The 18,886-nt window shown below is 39.0% G+C and overlaps 1 protein-coding gene across 1 annotated transcript; it reads right to left on the bottom strand.

Moving 5' to 3' along the window:
* Positions 1-1,536: 1,536 nt before the first annotated feature.
* On the bottom strand, positions 1,537-17,967 carry LOC129766323 (nuclear pore complex protein Nup160 homolog). Its single transcript, XM_055766845.1, has 17 exons — positions 17,737-17,967; positions 17,559-17,661; positions 17,207-17,502; positions 16,954-17,146; positions 16,708-16,883; positions 16,439-16,651; positions 16,188-16,378; positions 15,604-16,122; positions 13,162-13,267; positions 12,818-13,088; positions 12,560-12,760; positions 12,386-12,504; positions 11,585-12,327; positions 2,201-2,498; positions 1,980-2,140; positions 1,714-1,917; positions 1,537-1,652 (listed from the first exon to the last, which is right to left on the bottom strand). The coding sequence occupies exons 1-17, from the start codon at positions 17,828-17,830 to the stop codon at positions 1,608-1,610; spliced, it is 3,933 nt and encodes a 1,310-aa protein (XP_055622820.1). The 5' UTR covers positions 17,831-17,967; the 3' UTR covers positions 1,537-1,607.
* Between the last annotated feature and the right edge of the window lie 919 nt (positions 17,968-18,886).

Genomic DNA, 18,886 nt, shown 5'->3' with positions numbered 1-18,886 from the left:
ATGTTTGTCTATAGCGCTGTACCACATTAGTTGAAATTTTACTCCCTTCCTGTTGACCGATTGATCTGAAATTTGGAACACACCTTTATCGCTGCAGTCATTATAAAACTGCGTATTTCATGATCTTGAAAATCCAAGATGGCGGCCGCTACAAAATGGCGGATTTCATATAATCTCAAAGCCCCATCAATATGGGTATCAAATGAAAAGGATTGACCAGGAGAATACAGTTAATTGTGCAAATCCAAAATGGCCACCACCACAAAATGGTGGATTACATATTTTCTCAAAACTCTATCAATATGGGTTCAAGTGAAAGGGATTGGCTAGTAGAACACAGTTATTTATGAGGAAAGCAAATCCAAATTATACCACGATACCAGACGGTAAATTCCTATTACGATATGCTTGCCATCAAGTGTGTGTTCGTTGCCGTCTGAACAATAACCCCTACAACATTTGCACCGCGTTAGAGTGTTTAGGTGCCAATACGAAATAATCAAAATTTGTCGTGTGCTGAGGTTTTTTTTTTCTATCCTTTGATTATTTTTTTCTGTAATTTTGTGCATGAAAAGTTGGTAATTCTGGGATCTGTGCTACATGCTATTCGAACAATGGACACCCCTTAGTGTAGTCCTACGTCTTTCCGGTTATGTCCCCGACATTACCCAACCGTCTTTTTTTATGTTGTGTTAATGAGAAATTTCAATATCCGGTATCCAGCCGGATAGCAAGTATTGGCCGGATAGGTCGGATATCCGTTTAATCTCTAGTATCAATGTTTATTTTATAGTTTTTATGTTTGACTCACTTTATCTCCAAATGGAAATTCCTCTGAATTTTGTTCTTGAAACATGTTCGAAGTTATGCTAAAAGTTCACAAGATGCCATAATAATACCAAGTGGAAAGACTGTCCAAGAATATCAGGTTGAAGGCATGCGTATTTCATAAAGGGAATTTTCGTGGACTGAAATACAAAACAATCCGTACATTGCTTTTCCACAAACTCCTTTTTTATCAAAAAATAAAACTGAGATCCAAAATAAAAACTACCAATGCTACCCCATTTAACGGTACTTATTTGTTTGAAAACTTACTAGAAACGTTTATTCGAAATAATTTATACTCCAAGAACTATTTCTGTATTATTTATTTTTACATCTTAAAAAATGACGTGTCTTGGACACCATCGTCCAAATTATTTTTTGATCGCGTGGCAATTTAAGACAACACCAACTTTTTCAAAGTTTCTGTACAGGATTTCAAGACTTCGTAAACAATCAGTTCTCAAAGATTCCAAAACCAATCCCTGGGAAGCGCTGTACTGAACAAAAAAAGTGTACCGAAATCGACAGAATTTTGAGAGGGAAGACTCTTATGAAAAGGCGATCGTATCGGGATCAACTTGCCCTATTATAACCGACGAAGTATTTCGCTACAAATGCTGAAGTTCTGTTGTGACGTATAATTTCGTTAGCGATTGGAAGGGAAAGCATCCTAAAAGAGTGATATATGAAAGTAAACAATAAGAGGAGTGATATCCAAAACTGGAGCCGACAGTAAACTGATTTTATTGGCCACACTAATATCCTAAAAAAATACCACATTATTTCGCTATGCAATCAATCAATTGTCCCAGCAGATTGGTTTGCTAAAAAATTAAAATAATATATTATGAAACATTCTCTGGGCATGAATTATACGAATCTTACTTCTTTGAATTTGACATCCTTATGCAACTCGTACTGGAGCCGATCGATCAGCGTGATGGGCAGAAGGAACCGGTTGAGGTGAAGAACGGTAATAGAGCTACGACCAATGAGTTGTGCTTGGATTAGTTTCACGGCAATATCGAACGCTTCCTCCAACCGTCCATAGTTTATGTATAAATGCAGCAGCTTGGTTGGGGTTTTTGACTACGAATCAAAAGCGATTAGCGATAAGTGTCAGAATATTATAGAAATGTCCTTGTACATACCATACACCAATCCGTCAGCCACTGAGGCGGGAATGCATTTTTCGATATGATCTGACTCATCACAGCTACATAGCACCCTTCCGGGTCCTTACTTTCGTTTGAAAGGCAATCCTTCAGGAATCTCCAGGCAGTATCAGTACTATCGGGTCTAAGTACAGATTCTAGACAAGAATACACTTGATGAAATATCAACTTATTAGTCTAATCCGCCTTGTGCTCACCTGAAAGATTATTCTTGTGTAGCCAATCCCAGTTATCCGCAGTGTCCTGTAGGCTGCACAACACACACGCAGCCGCCAGACTCTCATAGACTGGTAACAAACTCCTGTCGAAAGCATGTGATAGTTTGAAAGCTGTGCTGTAGAGTTTAGCGTTTGCAAGAATCATGATGAGCTCCCCGGTGTCCACATCGAGGACAGCTTTGCAGTCCTCGAGTTGCTCTGAGATTTCAAGTATCGCTTGCGTGGTCATAAGCTCCTTCCTGATGTCCGCTAGACTGATGACCTCGATCTTTGATTCCTGGAACGAAAAAGCACGTTCATCACACTGACAATGAATTTATCTACATTATCAATGAATAACTTCTTATATACCATGAAGCTCCTTCATACCAGCCAGTGCATAATTCCACTCACTTGACATAAAATACTGTTTTTCTCACTAGCTATCTTATTTCTTCTGATAAATTATATTTGTGTATACTCGCCAAACTATAACTATTCGAAAATTTTGCAACCAAGTACTATTAGTTACGCTTAAGGTGAAGGTGGAACGAAGCCATTGTAGTAGCATGAAACGTGGTGAAACCACGTGTTCTTTTGGGGTAATAGTGTTTGTGACAGAATAGCAAAGCACACCGTTTTGGTACGTAAATAGATCAATTCACTCATCAGACTGTGTGGCGCTTCACTGACACGAGTATTAGAATACATTTGAAAAAATATCAATTCAATACTAAAGTAAAATGTATGAACGATGTGTTCGATGAATAATTGCAAATATAAATATACAGTAGAACCTCGATTATCCGCGGAATAGTCTGGCGGAATAGTTTACTATGGAACCGCGAATAACGAAAATCGCGGATAACGCAATAAACGACTAAAAAAGAATTCCAAACACGAAAAAAATAAATTTCTTCATGAAAAGTATTTCTTATCAATACAGAAATTATTAAACTATCCATCTAGAAGATCGTGTATAACAGCACTCAGATAATGTGAAAGCCATCGAAAACAAAATCGAAACAAAAATGCATGAGACTATCACTCACTGACAAATTCCGGGAAGGCCTATGGATTTACTATGGAACTCACTGTCCCGCATAATCCGTGCAAAATTCCGCTCGCGGATAATCGAGGTTCCACTGTATATCAAAGGTGTATTTGCACAGTAATTCGTTGATGATAATTCCTTATTATTTTCCTTCGTTGATCGTATTTTTTCACATATTCACATTGGAGAGCTTTAACCCTTCTCTTCGTTGGCCGAGGCATTTTGATTGAATGTAATACTTTTCCGTTTACTATTTTTGACAGAAGAGGCAACCGTGGCAGTGTTGCCTCTTCTGTCAATACAATTTTCTTAATCAATGTTAAAGTTGCTAAAGCTTATAATACATTATAAACCCATTAAACGTAAAAATTATAATTGTATTGATATCAAAACAATTTTATTTTATTGATTTTCATGACATGAAATGCTATGACTAAGGAATAACATTTTATTGAGTGGTTTTTATAGCTGTTCAATGATGTTGTCTGGCATCAGTGTCGAAACAACAACGACACTTCCTGTATTGGTGTAAAACCAAAAAATTGAAAAATGAAAATTTAACTTTCTGAGCACTAGCTCGAGTTTTCCGACGTTTTGACGTAGGACTACGTCTAACCGGAAGATATAGGGGGTGAAATGGAAATCTAGGCACTGAACAAGTAGGAAAAAATGCAAGATTTGGAACGCTTATAACTCGAGCATTTCTCAATAGATCGCAAAGGTTTTTGCATCAATTGATAGGAAATATATCTACGCATCTATCATAACGAATAACATTTCATTTTTCTTGAGATAAATAATTGAATAATTGTGAAATATCAAGCATTGTCAAAATGCACTATGTGCCCATTTTTGATTGGTCCATTTTGTGCTCCTCAAATCGTACCGACCAAAACGGGCAACCAGAGCAGCAGCGAAATAGAATGATGCACGATTGGAAAGGAAAAAGAAAAAAATGAACGAAACATTGGTCGCAGTCTCACACATGCGTAATTCTCGAGCCAGCCAGTCAGCTTAAAAATCCCCGCTCCGCTGCCGTAACGATCATTCTTTGTGTGGACACCAACTGGACAACATCGTTGCTGGACGGGCTGGACGGCGAGGGATCGAGTGCCTTTCTCAAGGCAAGAGGGCGGAGGTGGTAGCGCTGGAGTAAAGTAGAGTAGAGTTTTCAAAGGGCCTTTCTCAAGGCTAGAGACGAATGAACTGCAAAAGTTTAAAGTCTCTATAATACAAGACCTTCCTTCCTTCCTTCCGTAACGATCATTCTCATTCAAACCGTACACCACATCGGTTCGCATCACAACACATCAACAAACCAACCCAAGCAGCCATGTCTGGACATGGTAAAGGAGGAAAAGTGAAGGGAAAGGCAAAATCCCGCTCGAACCGTGTTGATCTGAAGTTCCCCGCAAGGGTAGCTAGGCCGAGCGCGTTAGTACCAGTGCACCAGTCCACCTAGCCGGCGTTATATAGTTTCGGCCGCCGAAGTGATCGAGTTAGCTGGCAAAGCTGCTCGCGACGATAAGAAAACCCGCATTCGGAACAGAACACATTCGGTTCGGTGGACATCAAGACAACAGGCAGTTGCAGCGAGTGGCGAGTGGCAAACGCAATCGCAAAACGGCATCAAGTAGCAGAAGAAAAAAGTTTGTTCTTTATACAAACTGCTTTGGTGGCAAATCCAGAACAAGGCGGCATCGAGGGCGTTCGAAATGGTTTTTTTTTTTTCAAAACCACGAGTACAAAGTTTTCTAAATTGGAACCATTCCATAAAACAAGGCGCTTTTCAGGGCCATTAAACCTTCCAAAAAAAAGTTTAGGAAATACAGTTCAATGCTTTCTAAAACAATATCCAAAATAATAATAAAACACAAATTGATTTTTTCATAATTTGTTTGTCAGGATATGATGAGTATGTGAATTTGGCAGTTGTTCTGAGCTTATTGATTTTCACCAATTCTTAAATTGCTTCTAGATTGAAAGTACAGTAATTTACACTTATCTCGACATTTAGCTAATTGGACGGACCCGTAATGCGACATATTTAGTTGGACATTTTTGTAAACATAGAGTTCGGGGTCCAAATTATGACCCCACATTGAAAGTCGACACTGTACCACTGTCATCGCAAATGTTCAATTACAGGTTAAAATTACCTCCAATCCGACACTGAGTGGTGGTAATGCGACGTGCCATTGAATGTAATTTACTGTAAAATATGTCCCAAGCTGGATGGGAAGAAATTTTCCAACTGTGAAAGCTGTGGCGAGTGGCAAATGCAATCGCTAAACAGAAAGGTTTAGCCGAACAAGATGGGGATATCGAGTGATAACAAAAACACAACACCAAAGGTTCTTTTCAGAACCATCAACATGTTCATAAAGAGTAAACAGTAAACTAATCCTAGGACTAGGAGTAGGAGAAGAAAATAAAACAATATATTTAAAATATATATTTAACAAAAGCTGTCCCCTTTGTATAGTCCTACGTCACTCCGGTTATGTCCCCGACATTACCCACCCGTCTTTTTTCACTGTAAAATTTAATATCATTTGAGTAATCGATCAGAGTTTGGTTGATATTACTTGATGAGAAGTGCGCGATCATTTTCTTCACACTGTTTCGCAAAGTTATTGAATTTCGGGCGAGAGGTGAGGGAGGGAGATGAAAGAAATGAGCGCCATTGTGGCAGCCATTTGTGGCTTCCTTCCACCTTAACTGTATAAATTTCAACCAATATCGTCGTCGCACTGTCATTCGCCATATTTGTTGTTTTCCTTAGCAAAGTGGCTAACAGCATTGTGCACTCTTATTATCAATTTACAAAGTGTAAACGATTGGAAATCTTCCAAAGCAATAAAAACTGTACGATACAGGTACACTAGGGTGCCAATGAATGTATGGGAAAAAATCGACCCTAAAATTTCAAAAAGTTACCCTATACGAAATGTTCACCACCTCAAAAAAACACCCTATGTCGAGCTTTTTATATCAAATGTCTTAAAATTGCATGGAACGTAGAGATCTAGTGTCATCTCGAAAAAAAATGTCAAATATCGGCAATCTGGGATCGGAGTACGAAACGAAAAGTATGGTTTCGGGTGCGAATAAAAATAGTTCTCAATTTTTCATTCGGATTTGCTACGAAAGCGGTCAAATTTTGACCGCTTTGCACCATTCTCCCTTGAGTCCGATTGAGCTGAAATTCGGCATAGGGTGTTTTTTTCGAGGTGGTGAACATTTTTTAAGTGGTAACTTTTTGTTATTAGAGATAACCATTTTCATTGGCACCCTAAGGTACACTGCAATGATTTTCAGTTTGTTCATGTCTTTTCATTGCAAATTCGATGAGTTATCACAAAAATAAACATGGCTGGAACAAGGATACCCGAATTTCTACTTAACTCTTATTACACCCAACAGATCTCATTTGATATATTGCGATGAATAAAACAAACGCCGGTCAGAAACGCATGCAATAGGATAGGTAGAAAATTGTGAGAACCGGATTTTCCGTTCGAAAGGCGGCCAAATTGCGTGGAATTCCGTTGTCAAAATTGCGCGAGAAGGATTTGGGAAAGTATTCCAGTCCACGTCATGGAAAAGCAACCGTTCTCGATGCCACGGAAGAAGGACGAATAGTTGAATGGCTGTTAGCCAAAGCAAAAGCTGGATTCCCCGTGTACACAAAGAGATTACTGTCAAGCGCCGCACATCATGTGCGAAAATCAGCTCGTTCCAATCCATTCAAAAATGGGATACCTGGTCGTAAATGACGGATTTGGCGCCAACTCGAGCAGATGCTGGCATGACCCTCTCAGAACTCAATGAAACTTTCTGGGCGTGAAGACCTTACTTAGTTTTCCGAAAATTTATCTAGACTAACATATGGAAAGGGCTAAATATTTTTGATCTTTTTTTTATAATTTTTTTTACTCGAAAATGGTCAGTCCTACAAAAAAGTGATATATGTGAGGAAAATAATTGAATATTCAGAAAAAAATACTGAAATATTTTTTGAAACTCTACACTGAAAAAAATCGATTTCAAGAACTAAAAGTCGATTTTCTCAGAATGGTCATCTCTCAGATTTTGATGAAATGGCAGATAAATTGTAGATAAATATGTGCCCAGTGGCGTAGTGTAGGAGAGGCGGAGGGTGCGGTCCGCCCCGCGTGTCACCCTTAGAGGGGTGACACCCATGACCATGACAAATATATTATATTGAAGAAAATCATGATTTTGAATTAAGGTAACCAGTTATTACTAATGGATAATGGATAATATTATCTAACAAAACAAGTCACTATGGAAAAATCCTTGTTATAGAATCTTTCTTGTTTTTTTTATGTTCATTATTTTGTCATACTACATTTTCCACAAACTCCATAGAAACTTCCAGAGATCACTTTTTTGTAGGAATTATTTAGCCCTTTCCATATGTTAGGTTCATTAAACGTCATCCAGAAATATCAAGACGGTTACCAAGCGTATTGCCAATCGTTTCCGAGCAACAAATTAGGGACTGGTTTCACAAAATTCGTGAGTTTTTTAAGGAAGAGGCGCTGTCCAATGTTAAGAAATTTCCGGAACAGATATTCGATTTGGACGAAACAGCGATACCTACAAAGGAACTAGTTTTAGCTGATTGCAGCCGAAAATAAGTCCACGCAAAAGTAGGTAACTTCTGATAGAGAATCTGACGCCGCACTATTTTATGGAAACGCAGCCGGGTAGTTAGCGCCAACGTTGGTGCTATACCCGTACAAATCCAAAATGCCAAAAGGGACCTGGCAGAGATCACCCGAAAGCTGGGCCGCTGCAAGAACGGAATCGAGTTGGATGAACCAGGACTTACTTTTCCTGTTTCTCAAGGACTTTCCTCATCCTTGGCTTGTCCAGCAGAAAATACCGTTTCCTGTTATACTCTTTCTAGATGGACATAAGTCACATGTTTCATATGAAACGATGCAGCTATGTACGGAAAAAAACATAATCCTGGTTTGTCTTCCACCAAACTCCACTCAAATCGCTCAGCCGCTGGACGTCAGCTTTTTCCGACCACTCAAAAACTTTTGGAATCAAGTTCTAGTAGAATGGAGAATCGACAATAGAATGGCGAACCTACAATCGACATTGATCAACAGTTTCCTGCGATGTGGATTGTATCCGTTAGATTCTGATGCTGTTAATTACTCATGTTTTATTGAGAAATCCAGCGGAGCGTCATCATCTCAAGCAGTGTTGCCAACAATGGAAATCAAAGAAACAAAAGAAATCAATGATGAATGCAACAACGAATCGTTTGTGAAGCGCCTTGAATCGTTCTTATCATCGGATCAGTTGTGTATTTTCGAAAGTTGTCGTTCCATTGGAGAGTGGCAAGGGGCTGTGGTAGATGTAAATCTTTATCATGTATGAGCAGAAGCTAAAGGAGTCACAGCAGCTTCAGCTGAATCACTAGCTTACGGATTCGATGACATATTTTCAGAAGATAATTATAAAATTTCTGTAAGTTTGTTTTTGCATTCTATAATTTCAACATTTTCAGAAACTAGAAATGTAACATCCATAAAGATGGAATCGTCGATGGGAAGTAACCCGGAGAAAGAAGATCTCGTATAGCTACCAGTCAGGCTTACCATTTGTAGAGTAGTACGGGGTAAAGGCGCATTGGTCTTTTTGAAACAAACGAGCATAAAAATTCAGCAACAATGTATTCGTTTGACACATTATTACACCAACAGTTTACACATATAAGATAGACCCATTTCATGAAAGTGGCAAAAAGTTATGAGGAAAGAAGACTTTTGCGTAGTTTTGATCTATTTTTTTTTTCAATTTTTGGGATGACTATTTATTTACCTAAAATAACTGGAAACCACATTGTCAAGGAAACCTTCATTCTATAGTAAATAATAGTGTGTATTTGTTTTTGTGAAAAAGTTCAAGAGCTTTTTTTAGAAATTCGATTAGTTGTAAAATTGCTTGTGGGGCAAAAGTGCGCACCAACGCTCTCAAAAAAAATTATAAAATGTTTTCATCCAAATTTTTAACGGAACTTACAAGAAGAGAACTATATTGAAGAAATACACTCCAAACATACAAACACACATACAAAAAAATGCTCAAAATGGCCTGACAGGGGCTTCCGGAGGGAGTCTAGAAGCGGATTGCAACAGACCGCGGTATTTATGAATCAGCTCTGTGAAAGAGGATCATATCAGTAAGTGTTTTATGATTTGAAGCTTCTTTTATTGACATTTCTACTTCTGCTGGGATGTGCCTGCGATCGAAACCAATATTTACGAGTGAGCAGTCTGAGGATCTGGCGAACCATTGCAGAGCACTGAACAGAGCTTTCTATGGTATTTTTACACTAACGGCGCCTGGCGTTTGTTTTTGCGGAAGCCAACAACCTCCAGCACGAATACAAGCGCGGGAAAGATCGGACTTCTAGCTTCATGAGGAAACATCGTCTGACTCTTCGAAACTCGAATAGAACGAAGCAACAGCAATCCAAGCCAAAGCGTCGGAATCCTCAGAACCGAAATCCGAGATGAGATAGAAAAATAAACAATTACTTAAACACAATTCAAAATGAATTTCAAATAACAAATGTTTTTATTTTCTCCATGCATTCAATTGAATAACGGTTAAGTTTCATTTATGTTTATGTTTTCACAATGAACTTCAAATAAATATTGTTTTTTTTTTTAAAGAGTTTCAAATAAATCAGGTGAAAGTAACAATGTATATTATTACAACGTATTAGGTATAAACTTGATTTTTTAATACAAAAATTCTGTTTCAAATGTTGGACATTTTATATTGTCAGCCTCCCTCCCTCCTTCCCAAAAAATTCCACGTGGTATGTGGATGGCCCGTTATCATATTTCTAGGTGCCAAGAATCAATCAGCACATAGCAAAACATTTTCGACCATAACATCCACCCTTCTCCCGCCAGAGAACATCATTCAACACCCCCTCCTCCTCACTGGATGATGTCTATACACTCTAGTAATGATGCTTTTTCCGCTGGTCAATTCAATAAGTGCGCACCTTTGCCCCGTATAGTGCGCACTTTTGCCCCCACTATGGGGCAAAAGTTCGCATTGGTCATTTTATATTAAAATAGGTTTTTGTCCAAATACAAACAAAACTCGAGAAATTCTTGTACTACGTTTCGAAGGTAATATATATAGTAGAGTGCCAATGGATGTATGGGAAAAAAGTGACCCTCGAATTTTCAAAGTGAACTTGATTAAAAATGTTGATTCTCACGAAAATCTACGAAAAAAAATATTTGTCAGAGATAATAGTACATCTCGACGTTTCATGCAATTCTAAGACATTTGGCATGATTTTTTTTTAAACCCCGATTTCCTATACTCCCCCCTTTGGGTGATTTTTCAGTTTTCAGAAAAAATAAATTTTTACATCTGCGACAATAGTAAATGAAGTCCGAATGAGCTAATACTTTGCAGAGGGTATTTTATCGTGCAAATTAACATTTCGCAAGGAGTCCCGTATGAAAAATCGATATGACGATTCACTGGCACCCTAAACCATTCGTTTTGCCTCGTATTTCGAAAAAAAAACAACAAAGTCCCAGAGCGTCGATTTTTGACAAAAAAAAAATTTCGAGATGACAGTAGATCGACGTTTCATGCAATTCGAAGACGTGGTCATTTTCATTGGCACTCTAATATAAAGTTACAATTTGGTAAGCAAACTGAATTTTTTTTGTTTTTATTTCAAGACGACAACAGTTAGCAGCGCACCTTTTCCCGCACTACTTTATATGGAAAACCTCGAAAAAGGAAAGAAAAAAATTGAAAAGGAAAAACAAAAGAAAATAGATGAGAGGCAAAGAAAAAAAGAGCTACACACTTCTCGCCAAAACACAAAAAAAAAGAAACAGCAAAAGAAATAAACGACCTATTACAACTGTAATTCATTCGATTTTTGATTTCAACTTGTTTACAAAGTAAAACATTGCCAAATCTACTATTTGAAAGGATTCATTGTCATAACAATTTGATTATTGGAATTAGGAACACTAATTAACGGAATTAGGGAAACGATGTTTTTGCCGGCTGAAATTAGGACCCAATGGTGTAAAATGTATGAATGCAGGAACGCTCTCATCCCTATGTTTATCAGTAATGGAATAAATTACAAGTAAGCAGCACATTTAAGAACATCATACGCGTAAGCATGAATTTTTAGAGTATACAAACGTTAAATATTGTCTAGGCTGAGTGGTATATGGGACATCACGGTATATCAATTTTCGAGATGGAAAAACATTTTCAAAATATACCTGATCTTCGTCGTTTTCTTTGAAGATGGTGGGCTTCGCTATCCAAGCATAATCAGGAGTCACAAGACACAACACGTTGATGCACCTCAGCAAAGCTTCGCAACGCATTTTCACAAACAACAAGGAATTACACTCCAGCTGACATCTCATCGCTTTCTCATACGCTATCAACGCCGCTTTTCGCATATTCCCCTTCAAAATGTAATACGAATACAAGAAATCGTAGTGACTATTTTCAGATATCTCCACCGATCGGGCGTGCATTTCGACGATATTCTGGAAGTCTGTCTCCAGTCCATAATAGGGTAAATCGAACAGTACATTAAACTTTTTGGCGTGGAACAGACGCCACACCAGCTGCCTCAGGCAATCCTTCTTCCGTGTTTGCTCACAGTTGTAAACCAACGAATGGTACGCCTCCTCATAATGACCCAACTCCATGTGACTACTGAAATCAATACTCTGGAACATAGCTTGCTGTTTGTTATTGATGGAGATTCCGATCGCAATCTGGGCCAGCACATTGATGCAATCGTACGCGCCATAATGTTCGAACAAACGGATCACTTTGAGGTAGAACATGCTCAGCAGCTCATCGGGTGGCACCGATGAGGAATTGTTTGATCTCGTGAAGTTCATCAGATATGGTTCATTGAAGATGCCCTTGGCTGATTGTGGGAACAAATCCAATGCCTTCGAGTTTTCCCCGTTCATGAGGTATGATTTGGCAAGGATGAAATTACCTGAAATGTAACGCAGAAGCTTAATACATAGTTTAAGATACGCTGCAGGAATACTCACGTGAACAGTTATTCCATTCACACCATGAATTGAGTAGACGCACATATTGCTCGATGAAAATGTGCATTTCTCCCTGCATCAGCCATTGCCCGAAGGTGAAATCTCCTGCCACAGGCCATCTAAAATGGGAAAAATTATGTTCAAGATATGTAACAGCGCAAATAAGACACTCACATTATCCGAACCAATCCAGTGGATATCTCCAAAAGCGACGAGAAACATTGGGCATTATCCGTAGCACGATAAACTTCCTCGGTGGCCATACAGGTTTTCAGACCTTTGGTCGCGATGAAAAGGTGCAACAATGAAATATACTCAAACGCATATGCTTCCTCTTGACCAATTACCAACGAAGCGTCACTTTCCAACGATTTACTACAATGATTGGTAGTTCAATCAGTAACTTTTGAGAAAATCTTGTTATCGAAATACCTTCTAACCGCGGCATAATCAACCGTTGACTCGGCGATCCAGTTCATCACATAGTACGACTGCAAAAACACCTCGCTATCCGGAATACACTTCGAGCGGATAATTTCCATCGCGTTGCAGTTCATGGCGAAGTTGTTGAGCAGCAAATGCTGCAACACTATCAAGTTTCGCACGATTATATAGCGCAACTGGATCATCTGGCGGACGGTTTCGCTTAGTAGTTGAACTCCATGCAAGCCACCGAATGGCAAATTTTTCGGGTTGGAATAAACTATGGTAACCGGGGAATAGAAGCAGTGTTGGTGTTTTTAAGGTTACACGTTCACCACAACAATAATACTCACAGCTAGCTTCCTGAGAAACTTCATGGTCCAGTTTGAGTTTCTGCAATACCACGGCCATGGCCCTTGGGAGATCTTCCACCGATTGAATAACTGAGGTTAGATTACACTGTAATAACATTAGAATGTTCAATCGTGATTAGCCAGTAAAATGTAAAGGAAAGTAACATAAAAAAATCAATGGGTGAAGCTTTAAAAAAAATCTGATTTCGATATTGCTTGTTTTTTTTTTTTGTTCAAGTAGTTTCCGGGATTCCGATAGTTGAACAGAATAAGTATTGAGCATGAGCTTGGGTATACAGTACACTTCTTAGTTGTTCTCCGTGATTGACCTAACCAGCGAAATTGCGAAAAAAACACTAAATGACGTTTAAGGAGTAGCAAATCATTTACATTGTGTTTTTACAGTTTCGATGATTCGAACTTCAATTAGTCAATAACGACGCCGGCCACGTCCTTACAGTCACCACGGGAAGGGAGAGAATGTTAGTGTGATATTCGCGGCCGAGGGACAGAGGGGTCGCTTCTATAGCATGGCTCCCTCGCGATTACCATGGACGATTATAAGGCTAGGCGCAAATTGAAAAGCGTATAGCGCTCGTAAGCGAACACGAGACTACCAACACGACTCATACGTGCCACAAATATAGCGTGATAGTGCGCATATTGAATCGCAGTTTGGTGTAAATAACGTGCCACTCGCATACAATGTCTGATCCACACAGAGTTGCGCGATATATTTATTTTCTAACACAACCACCCGACCGGCACAACCATATAGTGTCAAACTCCAGGTGCTGCATGATTGTTCACCAACACAACCACCACAACCGGCACGACTAGCACGAGAAACTATGGTTTAGCCACAGCGTCACGCGACTCATGTATCACGAGCGCTGCACCATTTCGCGTCACCTGGCCAATTAGCGCCGTTCTATCTGTTTTCATTTGCCACAAAAACAGGCGCTATATTGCGCCAAGTTACTCGCGCTATACGCTTCTCAATTTGCGCTTAGCCTAAAGGTAGAGATTAGCGAGCGCTCACTAACCGCTCATTTGAGCCGGTTCGCCAGAACGAGCGTACGATCCATGGTTCTGTACAAATGGACCACGGTTCAAAAAAGAGCCGCTTTTCAAATGAGTCACGGCTAAAAAAAGAGCCGCCTTTCGAAAGAGTCTCAGTTCAAAAGAGTCTCTGCTCAAAAAAGAGTCTCGGCTCAAAAAATAGCTGCGGTTAAAAAAACCGCTTTTCGAAAGGTTCTCAGCTCAAAATTAAGTGAATGAATTAAGAACATAGTTATTCACCAAATGAAACAAATTTTATGTCACTCTGATTTTATTTTAGACATAACGTGAATAACGAAAATCGCGGCTAGCACAATAAAGGGCTTAAAATAAGATGCAAACACGAAAAGATATATATATTCCAGCATGAAAACTATGTTCTATCAATATACGAGAGTCGTTCAAAAAATAAGTTTCAGTGCCTCAGAAATCGTAGAAAAATAATGTTAGGACAAAAAACAAGGTGATTTTCGTAATCTACGTTTTATTTTCTATTTTTCTACATAATCGCCGTAACGTTCGAGGCATTTTTCATAGCGTGGCACGAGTTGTAGATTCTATTTTTCATACTTCTTTTCTTAAATGGTAACGATTTCACAAAATATTGAAATTTCTTAAATTTTCAAAAAAAAATTAAAACTTTGTTAAATTAGAAGAGTTTTCCAATAAAAATATACAAAAAAAAATATTAAGGGGGGGGGGATTATTTTGAGATATAAAAGTTTTAAATATTAAATTCAATTTTTGAGTTTTCAACAGTGTATGCTATTTTTTCTAAATATCCAATTGATTTTACAACAACTTTGAAAACCATCATAATTCAATCAGACATCTGGATTTTGAATACGCTTTTTTTTTCAAAAATCAGTCCTAATTTAAATTGCTCATATTATAATAAAAATTGTGATTTTAGGTAGTTTCCGTCATAAGTAGTTTTAAAAAAATTGGAGAGGGACGGTCAAAATTTGCTGTTTTCTGGCCGATTTGGCGTGGAATTGCTCTATAGCATTCAGAATATCGATCATTGGCCGTTGAGTTATGATAACGCCATATCACGGGTCTCTTCATAAGAGGTAGCTCGACTTTTACGTCTGAATCACTGAATCACTATTTGCTGAAAAATACCATCAAACGAAAGTTTACACCTACCTGTTACTTATGACGTTTTAAAAAAATTGGAGAGGGACGGTCAAAATTTGCTGTTTTCTGGCCGATTTGGCGTGGAATTGCTCTATAGCATTCAGAATATCGATCATTGGCCGTTGAGTTATGATAACGCCATATCACGGGTCTCTTCATAAGAGGTAGCTCGACTTTTACGTCTGAATCACTGAATCACTATTTGCTGAAAAATACCATCAAACGAAAGTTTACACCTACCTGTTTCGCAAACGTCCGAGAACCCCCAATCGTTTCCATAATATCCTTGGTCGAACGCAACTGGAACAAACACGATTCAATCTCAATCTTTTCCTCCTCTGGCATAAATTTGTCAATCTGCTTCAGGGCTCGTATCAACACTGAAACATCGTGCTGCAGCGACTTCCCACCCGCATTATTCACTCCTAAGCTCCCAGGATGATTCTCGGAGAGAAACGCCACCTCCAACTCGTCACACTGCCGGAAGAATGAAATCATCTTTTTGCGGACCAAACAGAAAGCGTCCATCCGATCGAGAATAAGCATTCCGATAGGCTGACAGTCTTCAAAGTTGTACTGCGAGCAGCACATATAAAACTTCTCCCAGAGATTCGAGGATAACTCGACGAACTCCTCGTCGGAGATATTCTGCAATTTGCGCTCGTTTTGTAGCTCACCGTCGATATAGCTACACACGTGACGTTTCAAAGCCGCTGTTGAGATGCTAACGCCCGAGTGAGTGAAGCTTCTGTTGAACATCTGTCGTTGAATAAGATATATTGAGATAAAATTCAGAAGCCTCCGAGATTCGAGCCTTCACTTACAGAGAGAGTCTTCGCAATGACATTGTTGTGAAACTTGCCAGAATGGATGATACGGTTGCAATAGATATGCTTCAAATCAGTCCCCTTGTCGAGTTTCAGTGAATACTTGTCTTCAGTGGTTTCCAGTGGAATCGGAAGCCAAAAACTATCCGATTCGCTGCTGAGTGAATAAATCAACACCTGCATGTCCCCTGCAAACAAAATGTAAATCCATATTATGCTGTAATGTACCCAGCAATAGCTCAGCATACCTCCTGCATTACACCACAGGGCCCAAATGATTCGATCAGTCATTTTAAAATCAATCAAATCATAATTTGGTGCCAAAATGAAGGATTCCTTCACCAAAGAAACGTTTCCCGAATCGTCCGGTGCAGGCCGCAGTATGACAAACTCCGAGCAGTCAGAATAAACAATGAAAACACCCAGAAGAGAGCTGGATTTCCGAACCATGATAGTTTGATCTGAAATTATACTTCTTCAATAAATTGAACAAAGCTTGAATAGTACCAATATTTACATCCTTCCGTTCGTTGATCGCCATGTTTAACGAAACATTCAGCCCCAACGCAATAACCATTGGTGGCCCACACGCGTACAATATTGTTACGATAGAACGCATACAACACAGGTTGTTCATCTACTTCACCAAATAGAAGGGACACCACTTGATCCGGAGCGTTAGCATTTTTCCTCCTGTAAAGTTAATGAAAGCGGGAAAAACATCTAACTATAAGGCAGTCTTGTGACCAGAAGCTCAGCTTACCTCAATGCATCTGTAAGATTTGAGAAAAACCTTGAAATCATTTGGTTGTGTTTCAATTCAGTCATTTTTACTCCCCCAAGACTGCCCATATGAAACAGGTACAAAGCGGAGACAGTCGCAACTGCGAAGAAGGCATCGCTGTCCCCTTCATACTCGACGCGACAGGCAGCTGCGATCGTTGGTAGACATTGACCTAGAAAAGAAATCGATGAGTTTTATAAATACTTATAAATATATCACCTAAGTTTCTTACCTATATCATTACTAATAACATAAAACGAGGAGGAATCACATATTTGTTCCTTGGTGACTGCTGCCAGGATCGATTCCTGTGCACCATCCGGATTGGTACTGTTAGCCTTAGGATGTCGCAACACAACCCGATGGACGCTGGTAACCGTTACGATCAGTATGAAAACCTGCAGCTGATTACCGCTGATCTCCACCGATAAAATTGGACTCTCGTCGAAACTGATTTTCAAATTGTTCTTCGACAGGTTCAAATTCATACTCATTTCGCCCAAAAAGATAGAGTCGCGACACGTTCGCCTTCAAAAAGTTTTGCACTGTAGTTAAAGGAAATTTCAATGATGCCGTGGTCTTACCAATACAAGAATCGGTTCGCACGATAGTCTTCTCGTTCGGCAAAGCAGTATCCACCACATTGTTCCGACGTTTTAACATCTTGCAACATATTATGTATTCCACCTACAAGCAAAACCATTTTTTTAAAAAGATTTTTAATATATGTACTCGAAAGATTCGTATATTGGACAAACATACCGGTACTGACGTTGATCTCTCTCCAAGTGCTTGAGTTCGGATTTAATTGTTTCACGGGCACCTCCCGATACAACACCGGCACATATTGATTCATTTTGCGTGAGTACCGCGGCAACCAAAACACAATTCTTTTATTAATTAATGCTTTTATAACTTGTTAACGTATACGATGGAAACAGGCGCGCTAAGAGGTGTGATGGGTGTGATTGACAATGCTTTGGGGAATGACAGTTGATCCTGTTGTTTGTTGATATAAACTGAAGGAAGCGATGAAAACACTAAACACAAAAATTGTAGACAAAATTGCCAGACATACGCCTTTCCAACCGAATCATCAGAATAAATCTCGCGTAACTTTTGAGAAGATTTTATGCAACAAATGAAAACAAATCGTGTTAATGAATGCACACTATTAGTTTTCAGTCTTTGAATTATTGCAAAAACAATCGTTCAAGTATCTATCCTCTTCACCTTTTAATCGCCGTTAAAAAAAATGTCCAATGTACAGATACAGCACCCGAGCGTTACTTCGAACGCTACTTTCCTCCGTCGCCCGTTATGTTCGAATTTGCGGACTCAATGGAGTATTTTTTTCAAGTGAATTTTGCTTGAACAAAAGTTATCTTGCTACTTTTGACGTAGGACTACGTCTAACCGGAAGATATAGGGGGTGAATTGAAAATCTAGGCACTGAATAAGTTGGAAGAAATGCAAGATTTAGAACGCTTATAACTCGGGCATTTCTCAATAGATCGCAAAGGTGTTTGCATCAATTGATAGGAAATATATCTACGCATCTATCATAACGAATAACATTTCATTTTTCTTGAGATAAACAATTGAATAATTGTGAAATATCAAGCATTGTCCAAATACACTATGTGCCCATTTTTGATTGGTCCATTTTGTGCTCCTCAAATCGTACCGACCAAGACGGGCAACCAGAGCAGCAGCGAAATACAATGAAGCTCGATTGGAAAGGAAAAAGAAAAAAATTAACGAAACATTGGTCGCAGTCTCACACATGCGTAATTCTCGAGTCAGCCAGTCAGCTTAAAAATCCCCGCTCCGCTGCCATAACGATCATTCTCATCCAAAACATACACCACATCGTTTCGCATCACATCATATCAACAAACCAACACAAGCA

The sequence above is a fragment of the Toxorhynchites rutilus genome, chromosome 2 (genome assembly GCF_029784135.1).
Source record: "Toxorhynchites rutilus septentrionalis strain SRP chromosome 2, ASM2978413v1, whole genome shotgun sequence".
Lineage (NCBI taxonomy): Eukaryota > Metazoa > Arthropoda > Insecta > Diptera > Culicidae > Toxorhynchites > Toxorhynchites rutilus.
Note: the sequence above shows the minus strand (reverse complement) of the source record. Positions and strands in the feature narration are given on the sequence as shown.

Coding starts and splice junctions, on each gene's coding strand:
- LOC129766323 (XM_055766845.1), bottom strand. CDS start 17,830: ATGAATCAATATGTGCCGGTGTTGTATCGGGAGGTGCCCGTGAAACAA. Junction 17,662..17,736: donor AGAGATCAACGTCAGTACCG/GTATGTTTGTCC, acceptor TTTTGCTTGTAG/GTGGAATACATAATATGTTG. Junction 17,503..17,558: donor GCGAACCGATTCTTGTATTG/GTAAGACCACGG, acceptor AACTTTTTGAAG/GCGAACGTGTCGCGACTCTA.